This window comes from Pyxicephalus adspersus, chromosome Z (genome assembly GCF_032062135.1).
Source record: "Pyxicephalus adspersus chromosome Z, UCB_Pads_2.0, whole genome shotgun sequence".
Lineage (NCBI taxonomy): Eukaryota > Metazoa > Chordata > Amphibia > Anura > Pyxicephalidae > Pyxicephalus > Pyxicephalus adspersus.
The window spans coordinates 45,967,381-45,982,960 of record NC_092871.1 but is presented as its reverse complement, the minus strand read 5'-3'; the positions used below and the strand labels follow the sequence as shown (position 1 = coordinate 45,982,960).

At 37.8% G+C, this 15,580-nt stretch overlaps 2 protein-coding genes across 7 annotated transcripts in view; both read left to right on the top strand.

Annotated features, from left to right (window-relative positions):
- VAV2 (vav guanine nucleotide exchange factor 2) overlaps nt 1-8,221 on the top strand; it is a 158,284-nt gene extending 150,063 nt beyond the window's left edge. For 3 of the 6 annotated variants that reach the window (XM_072431112.1, XM_072431113.1, XM_072431114.1), the window contains 10 exons: nt 1,657-1,678; nt 2,489-2,616; nt 2,706-2,780; nt 3,277-3,311; nt 3,390-3,506; nt 4,537-4,624; nt 4,773-4,881; nt 5,901-5,987; nt 7,253-7,407; nt 7,701-8,221. In XM_072431112.1, the coding sequence (XP_072287213.1) occupies nt 1,657-1,678; nt 2,489-2,616; nt 2,706-2,780; nt 3,277-3,311; nt 3,390-3,506; nt 4,537-4,624; nt 4,773-4,881; nt 5,901-5,987; nt 7,253-7,407; nt 7,701-7,748 (864 nt within the window). In that variant the 3' untranslated portion in view covers nt 7,749-8,221. Of the gene's footprint in view, nt 1-1,656; nt 1,679-2,488; nt 2,617-2,705; nt 2,781-3,276; nt 3,312-3,389; nt 3,507-4,536; nt 4,625-4,772; nt 4,882-5,900; nt 5,988-7,252; nt 7,408-7,700 lie in introns of those variants that run through there. The other 3 variants (XM_072431117.1, XM_072431115.1, XM_072431116.1) reach the window with 2 other exon arrangements.
- Nucleotides 8,222-10,429: 2,208 nt separating this feature from the next.
- B3GALT9 (beta-1,3-galactosyltransferase 9) lies at nt 10,430-15,237 on the top strand. Its single transcript, XM_072430526.1, has one exon. The coding sequence runs from the start codon at nt 11,355-11,357 to the stop codon at nt 12,366-12,368; it is 1,014 nt and encodes a 337-aa protein (XP_072286627.1). The 5' UTR covers nt 10,430-11,354; the 3' UTR covers nt 12,369-15,237.
- Nucleotides 15,238-15,580: the final 343 nt, after the last annotated feature.

The window sequence follows — 15,580 nt, the reverse complement described above, 5'->3', positions numbered from 1 at the left end:
CTGTAACCTGACCAATCAATCATGTTTTTGTTACGCTACGTACACACGTGCAATAATTGTTATTGGAAATTAACGACCGATCGTTCAAAAATCGTTAACAAACAAAGTGCACAATGACAACGAAGAATGTTGCTGGAAACAAATAATCATCCTGGTGGATTTGTTTGGGCAATGATCTTTCACTATTTGTTAGGCCTTCTCCCCCCCTGTCATGCAGCCCCTGCACTTAATGCTTACACCTCCAGGCCTCATTTAACGGACTTAATTAGGTTTCAATAAAACAGGTTGTGTTGCATATAATTTATATTGTTTATCACTGGTGATTTAAGCAACTTTCATCCCATCCCCCACCCACCCTCTCCGCACACACTGTATTCTGATTCGTATTGGTATGTCAAAATTTTCCAGCAAACAAATTCATATTTGTAAAAATGGTACATACTACTTATTTAGCTTTCACCGACATAGTTCCATTGTTACATCTAGAAATATACTTGTTAATTTTTCATTTACCAGCATATTGTTTATTCTAAGTTTACCTTCATGGAAGGGCAGAAATTGGTTTTTCCAGTTATGTGCTATTACCTATTTTGTAGCTAGCAGAAAATGAACATATAATTGAAATTGCCTATTGGTAACATTAGATGGTTTAAAGAGCAACCCAAGGAAAAATAATTGGAACATCCCATTCCAAAATGTAAATACTCTACTCCAAACCTGTTAACAAACAGGCATGTTCACCAAATGTGTACAGCAGTACTTTCCTCCATACAACCTCCAAAGCAAAGACCAACTCCCTCGTCATTTCAGACAAGAAGGAACCATGTACCATCTCGTTATAACTTTAACATATTATCTAGTGTGTGTACATTTTGGTGGGTTATATTTGAACGATCGTATCATTACAGCATGTACAGAATCGTTCAAAATAATCATGAATAATCGTTGATCTGTCGTTAGTCATTCATTTTCTAACGACAATTATTGCACTTGTGTACCTATCCTTAGTCTTATATGGGTATCTTGTGGGTTCTTTAGCAATGCTTGTTGCTAATGAATTGATTCTTCTAATTATTACTCTGAGTGCTGGAAACCTTTATCTTTATTCTGAACTACATTTCCCAGTATCCTCAGCCAGCAAGAAATATACAGAGAAATGTAAATTTACAAGAAATTTAATGGTAAGAATTTAAATGGGCGATTTTAGTTGACATTCAGAGTTTACCTATGGAACTTCCTAATATTCAGAAGATGAAGGATCCAGGTCTGGCAATATTTAGGTCTTTTATTTGTCCAAATTCAGAGCACCTCCTGCATGTGTTTTTTTATCTTTAGGCTAGCCCTTTGACACTGCTTAACATATTTATAAATGTAAAGTATAGTCACATGAACAGGTAAATACTTACACTTGCTGTCAGCAACTTTCTAAACACCAAAGCATGTGGCAAATAACATTGTACAGTCCGTGGTACTGTTTTGTTTCATATCTGACACAGAGTTTAGCTGGTAAAAAATCATGGGAAATGTAGTTCAGATGAGACTGAAGTGTCACACTTTCAATAAATAAAAAATAAAAATGTGGGTTTGGTGAAAATCTGAGGCTCTTTAATTGGTAATATGATTTTAACACCATCGTTTTTGTTTCTCCCCTCATAGGACCCTTTAATTACAGTATCTGGTGAGTCCACATTTTTGGTAATGTTTTAGTGAGAAATTATTGTTTTCTGTTGTGCTTAGAAAGCCAACTGAGTTTACTTATAGGGCTCATGATCACCATAACTCATGCATTGGGACATATCTTGTTATTTAGCCCAAACGATTTGAGTACAATGTCGGGGTACCTCAACACAAAGAAAAATACCCTGCTTAATTTTTAAAAACAAAGAGCACCCTCTATGTTCAAACAATCTATATCTGACCCTTGTGCTGTGCAAAAATACAGCATTTCTGAGCTTAATATTAATTATATTAACAATGACTTTGCACTGCAACACAAATACGTTGCTGAGTATGAATGAACTCTTAACCTGGGCGCTACTTTATTTCCTGTTCTCAAATTATGCTTGGGTTTCTAGGTGGGACTAAAATCTTCTGTCAGTCTTTAAGCATAGCACCACTTTTTAAAGGTCCTTGCCTGCACCAATACTTCTAGAATGCACTGGGGATGAAACCAAGGCTTGAATACTTTGGGGTTTGTAGAGTAAGACTGCAGAAAGCCCTTTAAAAGTGATGAACCTCCATCAATGCAGAATTAGAAAATATAATAAATTATGAGTCGCTATTAATAACGTTAAGGGAGGAGTTTCCACAGGGGAGGGGAGACAACAGTGACAACAAGGCTCTATATTTTGTCACAAACATATATTTTTCTGTTGACTGGACTGTCTCTTTAACATACAACAGTACGCCATTATTTCCCTTTCTCTCTCTCCCTCTCTCTCTCCCTCTCCTCTTACATTTTTATATTAATGATTGCTTTTCATGCCAGGACCCAAGATGGTCGCCATACAAAATTACTATGGAAACCCTGCCCCTCCAGGGAAACCAGTTTTAACATTCCAGACTGGGGAAGTAATTGAGCTGCTGAGGGGTGATCCAGATTCCTCCTGGTGGGAGGTAAGTGCACCCTTACAGCATTGGAGCTTATCTGATAATAACTGCCAAGTAAAGCTAGTAACTGATAAGTGTTTGTTCTTCCCTTACAGGGACGCTTACTACTGACTAAAAAATCGGGATATTTTCCAAGCTCTTCAGTTAAGCCCTGTCCTGTGGACAGCCGGGTAAATACTTTAGTACAGTGGCTCCCCTCACATCACACACAATCCTTTTATATATTTTCTTTTTAATATATATATATGTACTGAGGTTCTGACATATATCTCATCATTTTAGATCTTTGGCTAAGTTAATTGCAAATGTTTTGTTAGTATGGCTCAGAGTCAAATTAGGCTCATTCTGCATGCTCTGCTGTGAGCTCCATTCTTTATGATTTGTAGTTATATTCAGATGAGAGTTATCCAAGCCACCATATTGCTCTGTACACAAGTCACCCAGATGAGGGAAATGTTTTTCAGAAGAGACCTGGAAGAAAAGCAAACACTTTTGAAAGTATGGAATAAAAGTATTCATAAAAAAAACATATTATTAATAAATATTACATGAAGGTGACTTTGGCTTTAGAGAGTGTTGGCTGGAAATAGCTGACATGAGTAAGAATAGTATTGTGAAACAATTTTGTATTAAACAGACATCTAATCAGTGTGTGTTCTACCATAGCCAACAATCCGGACAGACTACAGTAAATATCCCTGGTAAGTACAGGACACCCCATACTGCCTCCTCCACCAGTTAGCCAGTGTGCTATTCTAACAGAATGTTCATTTTTTCAGGTTTGCTGGAAATGTAGAACGGCCACAAGCTGACAACCTCCTAAAGTCCCATGTCAGCGGAACATACCTTATCCGCGAAAGGTCGGCTGAAGCGGAGCGATTTGCCATCAGTATCAGGTCATTTGTTTTCTGGAAAATTGAAACGGCTCCAAAAAATGTTTGTAGTGTTGTGCTCAGAATAATAGCAGTCTGTTTAACCACTTGAGCAGTAATCCCGAGTGTGGCTTTGGGTAAAAAAAACAAGCTGAAAGCAGTTACCTGGAGCCACGCTCGAGGTAGCTAAAAACATAAAAAAAAACACTTACCTGGACGCATCGGCGTCCTGCCCGTCGGATCCCATCCTCGGGCTGCATCCTCTTCTTCTGATCTTCAGCTGGCAAGTGCATGGTTGTTCCCAGAGGCGTGGGGGGAATTTTAAATAATTTTGTATTAGATTCAATACAAAATAACTTTATTATTAACTGTGTGTGTATATATATATATATATATATATATATATATATGTATGTATATATATGTGTGTGTATATATATATATATATATATATATATATATATATATGTATATATATATATGTGTGTGTATATATATATATATATATTTATATATGTATATGCTACTGTACAGTTATATTACAGATTTTAGAATTTTTATGCACTCTGATTTTACAATTTTTTATGATTGGACTACGTTTGTGGAATGTACTTCAATCATCTTAAGAAAGTCTTTGTCTTGTTGAAGCACCAATTTCAAGGACATTTCCTCTTCTGCATAAGGCAATATGACTTCAAGTATTTTAATGTATTAAAAATGATCTATAATCCCTGGTATTCGATAAAAAGGCCCAAGATATTATAGGAAACATAGGTTGGCTTCACAGTGCTCACATTTAACTTTAGACCTTCTTTGAGCCTTCATTCTCTTCCTGGAGCTGATCATTGGCTGAGTCCTTGCCAATTTGGCTATTCTTCTATCCATTTTAGCGCCTATGTGTCCCCAGCTCCCCACACCTGCCATTTACTGTACACTTCTTCTTCTTCCCACTCGCCACACTGTCCTTAGATCACACTATCTCCGTCTCTGCTAATGTGCTAATATGTGCTCTATCCACCTACCTTTTCATTTTTGTAAAATAATAATCTTTTAGATTTAATGATGAAGTAAAACACATCAAGGTTGTGGAGAAAGACAACTGGATCTACATCACAGAAGCCAAGAAGTTTGAAACTTTATTGGTAAGTAGACACTTTATCCAGCAGTAAATCTTACTTTATTTTGTGCAGGAGTTCACAATGCTTCTAATCCTAGTACAGTCATTATACTACCCTTGATTTAGCCATTTACCCTATCTGGATATTAACAAGTTGTCTTTGACATTTCCAGGAATTAGTTGAATATTATCAGACACATTCCCTGAAGGAAAGCTTCAAGCAGTTGGACACAACTTTAAAATATCCCTACAAACGCACTCGCAGTTCACCCAGACCTCCAGGTAAGTTGTGCTGCAGCGATAACAGAGCTCTGTGAGGGAGCTGCCACTCCTGCTTTATCTAGGAGGTGAAGGAATTATCATTTAGTCATGGTAGGAATAAAAGCAGAACTGAATGCGTAGCTCCCCCAGAACAAATTAAGCACGTATACAGAGAATTTTTGCACAATATGGCACACTTGCCTCCCATACCACTCTCCTCCAGCAATGCAATGTTCATGATCTGCCTCTTCTGACCAGGCAGGTCCTTTATTGCAAAAGAGACAGGCAATGACTTTTCTGCAATAACAAAACTATACCTGCCTTGTCACATTTTTTTGAAATATTCTTACTTGAACTTGATGGATCACAGGCCATGCCATTTTCTTCTCCTCTTCCTGGTTTTGATCTTCACTCATCTTGATTGACAAGGTTAGGATGCACTGGGTTTGCTGGCATCCTATTTTTAGCTGCTCATGCACAGAATACGACTGTAATCAGGCAGGTAAGTAAGTTTTATTGTAGAAAGTACATCACCTGTCCCTTTCTGCAGTAAAGACCTGCCTGACATATTTTCACAAAGAAACTTTGATTCCACTTTAGGTCTAAGAAATGAGAGTTTATCCACCAGACACTTCTGGTTGTTGTATTGAATACTGTACTGAAGGTTGGGACTGATCTAAGCATGTAGACACTACAATATAGAGTGATTGATACCTAGACTGTGGTAGTGTCCCTGTAAGTTATGATGTATATATTTGGTGGTTATAAAATAATCCCTAAAATGCCATTGGTGAATTTTACACTCCTTTCTAGCCTTTATCTTTTTCTGATTGATTACATAAATAGGTAATTATGAGGTTGATCAGAGGCAGAGACTATCTACAGTGCCACATATAAGACAGATGGAGACAAAACATTCAATCTTTAACCCTTTCCTGTCGTTTCAATCTGCAGATTTACCTTGCTTTATTCTTTGGTCTTTTTTTTGTCTTTTTTTTTCTGTTCTTCTACCTTTTATATTTTTTCTGAACTCTTTGCAGCTTCCTGTGCTTCCTACAACTTTTCTTTTCTCAGTCCTCAGGGCCACAACTTCCCTTGTCAGAATCCGTCCACTCCCTTCTGGTCAGGTACTAAATTTATTTCCTATTGAACACATCTCTTGGTGCCTGTCTTGGTGGACTACAATGACTGTGACCAAATAACTTTTTATGCATACTATTAAAAGCTAATATGTCAGACTATAACTTCCAGCATACAGAGTATGGATGCAAATATTACACAACTCTGATAAATATATATTCATATTCCATAAGCGAATTAAAATAATTTAGTTTGTTCATTCGGACTATTACAACTTTTAAATCTTGGGGGAAATAAAGTCCATAGAACAGCACCATCTTGTGGCTGTTTGTTGGCAATGCTGGAAGTTACAAGTAACTTACGTAGTAAAAGTACAGTAATAAAAGTCTAGGTGTTCATTTACCTACTTGCAGTCTGTTAGTAGTTCATTGGTAGCCTACTACAAACCATAGCTCTTTGCCTCATAATATAAATAAATAGGTATACTGTCAATATACATCACCATCCATCATCAGTTTCTCATCCACTCCCTCCTTCATCCACTCTGCATCTCTACCTTTCTACTGCACATTCTTTGTATCATCTGCATGCAGGATCTCAAAGGGTCTCAAGCAGACATAAGCCCATATTAAATGCTTACCCAAATAGTAAACTCCGAGCTCCGGAGTAAAACCTAAATTACGCTCCTCATGTTTATATCAAAAATATATTCTATTTCTAAACTAAAAGCATTCAGGTAACGTGGTGTTTTCTATGTAGTATGAATAGGAAATGAGGTTGGGACCTTAGGGGGGCTTCCCCTGTGGTCATATGATAGGAAAATTATCAGGACCAAAACTATCTGTGTAAGGCCTTGGGACTTGCCTGTCCTTCTCTGGATCTCTAGTTTAAATCACCTTTAAACTAGAGTGTCAGCTTTTCAACCAGAATCAGTTCCAAATCAGTTTCTATCCTTATAGCTTTTAAGTAAATAAAAGTGTTAAACAAGCATTATTAAAATTTAGAGAGGTGGGATTCTTAGAACAAGAATAAAATAAAAGGGTGGAAATCAGCTACAATGTTTACAGTACTTCATATATGTTGTTCATCAGCATTATTCACAGCATGGCTTTACAAAATGCTTTCATTTCAATTTCTTCTCTGATTCATCCTCACTTCTGTCTCTGTCACAAACCTCTGTCACAAACACAAAATACAGGTATTTGTGTGGTGTAAACTATGACAATAAAACACCAACTGAAACTGCTTGTTAAATCTTTGAATAACAATTTACTGAGCCCCTGATACTGTAACATAATCTCTTTCCCTGCAGTGTTCACACCACGTCCTATAGGAACTGCAGTTGCCAGATACAACTTTGCAGCCAGGGATATGCGAGAGCTGTCTCTTCGGGAAGGAGACATCGTAAAAATCTACAGTCGGATGGGAGGAGACCAGGGCTGGTGGAAAGGAGAAACTAATGGAAAAGTAAGAGCAGAAGCTAATAGTTGGAACATTCTGTCACTGCTTCCCTGCTGGGATACATACCTAAAGATGAAGTTTAATAATAGAATTATTGCTTACAGCTCAATTGAAAATGTATTTTATTTAGTTTTATATTTACTGTATAGCTGAACACTGGATGCAATTAAAAGGTCGTTTGGCTTTTTTTGTACAAAAAATGCTCAGAGGTTTTCTTTTGCTATGTGTGTATAAACTATTGTATAATCCGTGTGTAACTGTTAGCCACAGTTCAGTATCATGTTTTTGTTTTTTTACAGATTGGTTGGTTTCCCTCCACTTATGTAGAAGAGGAAGGAGTTCAGTGACGGCAGCCCCATGGGTGAAATCTCAACCCCCTTCCAGATTCTGTACTTCTTTGCACAATGTAACGGGACTTTTCCTACAAAGACCCCTCTGGCCCATGCACAAGCCAGTGAACTGTCCACGCCTCTTCTCCTGCCCGATGGTCTTCCTTGTTGGTATTACATGTATATAAGATTTATAATTCTGATGTATGGCAGTGGAATAGGAAGAGGAACTGTACGTGGAATGTTAGCTTCGCCTCTTTTAAAAAAAGAAAAGGAAATTAAAGCAAATCATTTTCTGGCTGCAGTTTCTTACTTTTTGGTTGTGGAAATACTGACTCTGTTCCATCTCAGGGATGGGCCCACTTTCTGCCTTCTCATGGACCAGAAAACAGTCTGCATAAAAACATGCATTGTCAGATTTATCAGACTTGATCATAAATGACCCAACAGGGTTCAGGGTGCTTTCATATAATAAACAAATTTTAAACATGGGAGATGCTTGTGTTGGCATTTGAAGACTTATCAGTTCAATCATGGTTTATCATTTTATTCTGATATACATTATTTATGGTATTTAGTAAGTAGTCTGTCATTACACTTTTTGGGTAATTGAGAAAAACTTGCTAAAGCCCAAATGCAACCATTTGTGTGTGCCAAGTACAGTGGAGAAAGCCTATTTCCTCTATAATTTTTTGCCAGCGGTGTCCCTTTTAGGAAACAATCCTTATTTCTTGCCCTAATCACACTTCATTAGGAATTTCTTGTAAACACTCCATCAGTTGGAGATTCAACTTCACAGCCAGTGTAACAGGTTCAGTTTTACTTAGCTGGAAATCTTGGCCTTACAGCAAACTTCTGATCCAGGTATTTTGTTTAGAGACAGATTGATCCCCAAAGCTTGAAAGATAGTCTGCCTAAACCACCATGAATGATTGGAAAAGAAACCAAATCATCCCTACTGTGTCTACTGAAAGAGAAAAAAAAAATCGATAGCTGGGATGCTCGCGATACTGTTTCCTAAGGCCACTATCTTATCAACTGTAGAAGACTTTCTATCAATTGTTCACACCTGGGATGAACATAGCAAGTCCAAAACAGGATTCAAACTACCTCTCTACGCAGCAAGATCTGTTCCTCGATGGATGTATGCAATGGATTGGTGTTGTCCGACCTTTCAAATGAATGGTTCAGTTTTGTAGAGACAGTCACGTCTCCTGAATCTCTAGAACTCAGGGACTCAACTGACTTGTCCCACTACAAGAGAGTGTAGTTTTTCCATGGCAGAACCATTCCAGCCTCATCGGTATTCTAGTAACTAGACAGCAAAACTACTAAAGCCCTCCAGACCACGTGGGTCAGCTGTTCCTTAGATGCAGGGTCCACAGAGCAGCACTCCAAGTAATATTGTATGTACGTGTATTGTTAAAAGATCCATGAAGGAAATAAACAGAAGCTTCCAACTGGAAATTATATCTAAAAGGTACAGCGTGCAATTTGTGCAAATTGGTGTCCAATCTTTTTGCAGACTGCATTAGGTATAATGCTTCCCTTATTGGACAAGGACACACACTGATAAATTCATTATTAGGAATGTAGATTGACTCAAATTTGGCAGTCCTTTCATTTTATTGTCCTGACTTTTCTATTGGAGAGGGGTTTTCTATATCTGCCCATTACTGAGAATTGGTACCATGCAAATCAGGATTGCAGCCTTGGATAAGATGAAACCTTGCAGAAATGGTTTTTCCTTTCTTGATCCACAGAGGTCACTGTTAAAAAAAACAAATTGACATCTCCCTTTTTTGGTGGCCTGTAGATAAATCTTAGATTCGAAGATTACATTACAACATAAATTCAGATACCGATATTTGAATGGGGACATTACTCTAACTAGTAAATATTTACATAGTCAAGCACTCTGTTCTCTGAGTCATTTCTCACTGTGGAGAAAAAGTCCATGTCCCTCCCTCACAATGTACCTGCACATCAGTCAGGAGTTCCCTCTCCAGGCTCTGTTTTCTGGCTACCCGATACCTGGCCGGTGTTTGGTTACTTTACTTAGCTGCATTGCAAGGACAGATCATATTCTACATAGCACACAGAGGCATGAATAAGAGCCAACACTGTGCAGGATTCAGGTGAGAGATTACACACCAATTCCTGAAAGATATTCATTGAAGGATCAACATCAAAAAAGGAAGATTATTGGTGCAGATAACAGCAAACATGCAGGTAAGTCACTGGTGCACTAGTGTGTGGTAAATTCAGGCAGCCGCTAGTCCTGTGGACTGTGTAAACCCTGAACAGTCACAATTCTGAACTGGCTACTGTCAGAGGGTCTGTGTGACAAGCACAATGATGACAAAATCAATCCACTGCCTGTATAATTCCCAGATATGGGAAAACAAACATACCTTGCTTTGAAGTAATATGAGTTTGTCAGGATCTTCGTTACTGTTTGTTAGGCAGTCAGTGCATGCAAAAGTAAGTGATAAATCAATTAAAGGTGAAGTTCAGAGGTCCAAGTCACCACCTGTGTTTCTAGCACCCTAGCTAACACTCCTGGTGAGGGCCTGAAATTCCCATCCGCCTTGAAGTCTCACTTCTGCTAAAACTTTGGGGTGTGGGGGGGGGGGGTTTACCACTGATATTGCTGCATTTCCATGTTATATTTTAAAAGAATATATCACCACTCACAAAGCTGCTAAAGCCCAAATAATTTTTGTTTTTTTACACATAAAAGATAAGTAGACATATCAAGAGTGCTCAGTGGCCTTTATGAAAATGGAGTGTACAACAAAAGTAATTTTTTTAATACAGAAATATTACAGATTGTGATAGCAGTATATAGATTTCTCCTGGGTGATATGGTACAAAGTGTTAAGCTTGTCACAAATGCTGCCATTTAAGTGTAAACTATTTTAGATGTAACTGTATGGTTTGAGCTCCTAACAGCTCCTAACAGATTTAACAAATAAATGAGGTAGGACCTCTTCTTACATAGCTACCTGTTAATCTAAAGAAGACCTTGCCAGATTTTTACCTGTATCAGAAAGTTACATGTGTGTGGTGGGCTCAGCAAGTTTCACAATGGCCCCAGCCATATACAGAGAAGCTTTGTTCATACTTTAGGACTCAATGCAGTTTTCAAGATGCTTAGGAAAGAGCTAAAACCTCCAACAAGGATGGCTGTGATTCATGTAATATCTAAGTGGTTTCATCAACAATTGAATAGTTTACTTTGGGTCAAGAAAGCTATACATTCTATAGATGCTGTTGTCATTAGTAATTGAATTTCACTTCCTTCACTCAAAAATCTGCTGTACTATTCAAAAGTAGCATTCATTAGCACAAATTGCTGTTTAACAAAATTACACAAAATCTCAATTAGAATTTAACAGTCTGACAGCCATCAGAGAACCCATACTTAGTCTTTAGTCTTATGGGTTCACTGTGTGTGCTATTTTTACAATAAAGATTTTTTATGAATAGCAAGGAAAAAATTGATTGAAACAGTTCTACTTCTTTGAGCAGGTGGCGCTGTGCAGACTGCGGACACATCAATGGTGTTTCATACTCTTCAATATTGCACTGTTTCATGCCTTGCTGTTTGGAGCTGACTTCATGGAAGAATATTTCCTGCAGGCTCTTCCCTTTTCTTATAGTGATGGAAAGTTTGTAGAAATTAGGGAACGGGCACGTTTACTGGACATGCATCTCTTGAAGGACAACATCTCTCAGTCATACATTGTCAGTGGATCAGACATGTGTTCTCAGCAAGACGTTTTCTTGCTTTTGGTGATCTTCAGCAGCCCTGAAAATAAAACCAGACGGGAAAGAATCAGGAACACTTGGGCCAACACAACTTCTATAAAAGGCCACATTGTAACCAGAGTATTCATGATAGGCAAGGTAGATTCTGAATTTGTCCAAACAGATGTATTTAATGAATCCCAAGTCTATCAGGACATTGTTCAGGGGGGTTTCCTAGAAAACTATATTAAGGATACCACTAAAACCATTATGATGATGGAATGGATTGTGACATTTTGCCCAAATGCTAGATTCATTCTAAAAGCTGAACAGGAAACATTTGTTAATGTGCAAAGCCTAGCTGGATATCTTCTCAGCCTGGAGTCCCGTATGGATGATATATACATTGGAAAGATAAATCATCACAACCTGCCTGACAGGGACCCCCAAAGCCCCAAATATGTCCCTGTTTCAGCCTATTCACAGACCTACTATCCTGACTTCTGTAGTGGCTCTGCCATGGCCATCTCTCAAAACGTGCTTAGAAAAATGTATTTGGTCTCTGGGAATGTCAGCCCTTTGCTTCCATCCGAGGTGTTTATAGGTATTTGTGCCCAGTGGGCTGGTGTGATCCCCATACCAAGCTCTAGATTTTCCGGAAGCAAGCACATTCGTTATAACCGTTGCTGCTACCACGTCATTTTCTCATCTTCAAACATAGATGACATGGAACTCTCCACAGTTTGGAAGGATCTTAGGGAAAGCAGTAAATGTTCAAAGTTGGAGACCTATTATGGACTGGTGTCTTGTAAAGTATGGTCCTACTTTGACCAGTTCAATTTTTTTAATATGAATAAAATGAGCAACATGGGTTGGCATATTTAGATTACTTCCCACTGCAGATGGAAGTGTCTTCTTGATTGGTAATCAGAGCCAATGAAAGAAGTCAAACAAGATACTGTACTTTTTTGTGTTATTAAGACTATATTTTGGGCGTTAATATTTTTCTTTAATTGTTAAACTATGGCACAACAATCAATTGCTTTTTAGCTGTAGTGTGTGTAGTGTGTAGTGTGTGGAATATTAAATTATTTTTTTCAGACTGAAAGGTTGTATTTGGAAAAAGGTTAAATCTTTTCTGTGCTACATTCTTGTCGATGTTAAATGCCTATTATTTCTTTCTTACCTTCCTGTAATTTGACTGCTGTTGTCAGTATGCAGCAAAGAGAAACAATCATAAAAGTAAGCAGTAAAAATGTATTGTCAGTTCTTCAAATTAAATGGTCGACTAAAGACTATTACTGTGCATCAAAGGCAAAGGGTCATTGTAATAAAACATACATTTTTTCTAGTTTCATGAAATAACTATGTACACAGTAAACCCTCCATTATTCACCAGAATCCTCCAACATGTATTAAAGGTGAATGTGGTGAACATTAAAACTGGCCCAACTCCACCTCAACCATTATTTTGCCTTTTTTTAATTCATAGATGTGGTGTAAAGGTTAAAAACTGGATTTAGCCACCAATGGGATGCACCGTGATAACCCACCCCTATTCAGAGAGGCGAGTAAAGCATACCTACTGGGACGGATAATATCTTATGTTACAAAGCGTAGGAAACAGGCTACAGAAGCCTAAATTCAAGCCCTTCAGGACTTGCGAAGTGCTCAGCAGCTACTCACAAACCGGCCCTCTGGTTTGTGAGTAGCTGGAGGAAATTTGATGCAAATATAGAACGGTTATGAACAATTCAGACGAGGGCGCATTGATGCTAAATTTCACAGATTTAGTAATGTCAGGCAAAATGTTAGCGAACTTGGTGAGGCCACAGCTCACCAATCAAATACCAAGCATGATTGACCCAGCAGGAACTATAGTAACTGACCCTTGCCAGGTTAACACAGTGCTGGCAAACTACTATACTCAGTTATCTGCAAATCATCCAGGAGGATCTATTAATGACGCCCCTGAATTCTACGAATTCTGAATCGGTACATCTCCCCATGCTGGATCAGGAATGTTTTGATATTCCTAATGCACCTATCCAGGAATTAGAAATTCACATTACCATCAAAACTTTAGCCAATGGCAAAGCACCAGGGTCTGATGGCTTCATGGCCGAATTTATTAGGATGTTGGGGGAAGACTTTACAATCTGGCATGTCATACATGACATATAAATAACTGCATTAAAGGTACATCTTTTGCATCAACATATTCTCTAGAAAGGGCTATTGTTTGTCCCTGGGACCTTAGTACGATATTACACTGTGAGTTGTCTTCCCTTCCTCCGCATCTAAAATACAATATATTAATCAGTGATACTATATTTGCGTGGAGAGAGGTGAGAGGAAAATGGGACTTGCCTTTCGATTATCAAAATAACTACCTTTTGCTGGCAATCCTATGTTTCTTCAGGGTGCCACTTAGGTGGCACTCCAACGTTGGATCAGTCTGGGCCAGGAATGGGCAGGGGATTTTTTTGCATCTTAGAGAGGTAGATTCCTCACACTTACGAAATTATGTGGAAAGTTACCTTTACGAGCTGGTACAGTACACCCTATATACTATCTACAAATTGTGAATTATTTAAAATTTTGGTTGGAGATTGTGTAGGGGCTTTAAGACATAACCGTTTTGATAATTTACTACAGTTGTCTGTCCCCACCATCACAGATTTATACAGTTCTCTGAAGTGCTATATGGGTTGAACCCTGGATAACACAAATGTTTCCACATGGGGAACTGAACTGGATATAGAAGATGTAGCGGACAAGATTCTCCAGGGTTACCAAACAGTAGGAAAAGCGATGATGAACGAAATTGGGAGGGAATTTTAAAATTATTCATAGGGCATACAAAGTGGTTAAATCTACCACGGGACTGGCAAAGGACTGCTATTTAGACTATTCTTGTCACTAATGCAAAACCTCCGCAGCGAAGCTTACACATCGCTTGTGGAAATGCCCCCTAATTGTACATTACTGGCAAAGGGTATTACAGTATGCCCATTCTGTTACAGGATTTTTTGTCCCGGCTAATGCTGTGCCTGTTCAGTTCCAGTGATGAATTCCCCAATCTTGTTTTGAGTAAAGGCACTAAAGGGTGGATTTTGGTCTGCCTCTTGGCTGCAAGACGTGCTTTAATGAGGACTTGACTGATTTATTGCCACCTTAACTTGATATAGTTATTTGGGACGTAAAATCTGTGTTAAGGAAATAATCGACGCAGAAATGCAAGATGACAAATTTATTGATAAGTTTCTATCACAATGATACCCCTTTATTTAACAGTCTTTCTCGACTTCCCAAGTGTTGAAGATATTGAAGCTCTTTAAATAATCCACATGGTACATATTAAAATTGTCTAATATAGCTTAAAATATGCATGGCAGTGTTATATTATAGTTGCACTCCAACTCTGGTTTGCTGATAATAACGTTTTGCAGTAATCTTTCCATAACTTACTGATACTCTAATGTTTTCTTTGATATTGAATAACTCATAAAAGAATATGTTTTGTACATTTACCGACCCACCCTTTACCTAATTTCTGTTTCTATGTTACTTATGATTTATTATTCTGTTTTTTATTTTTTGCTTTTCTCCTGATTTGATCTGGATTTTATATATGTTTGTATTTGTTTATATTACAAAAATCTTAATAAAAAGTTTAAAAAACAAAACAGGATTTATTGATATTTTTCCTAACTTTTTGTGCCAGTAACCTATTGCTACTCTAACCCAGGGGTGTCAAACTCAAATACACAGGGCCAAAATAAAAACTTAGATCAGATTAGAAAATTTGAAATTTATTGAAAACATTGAGGAAGTTTTTCCTTCTCATTAGATACAAAACATTTTCATATGAGAACAAAGAGGTTTCGCTTAACATTCAATCTGGAACAAGCCTATAATAGATAAAGAGGCCTAAGTTTTTTTTTTACATTTTACTGCATGATAGAAATAAAAGAAAAAAAACACAATAAGCTATGCAGAAGAGAAGTATTTTGGATTTTGTTTAAACTGGAGTGTGACAAAACGTTCACTTTGGTGTAACCTGCATGGTTGTCAGTAGTATAGTAGGGTAAGTA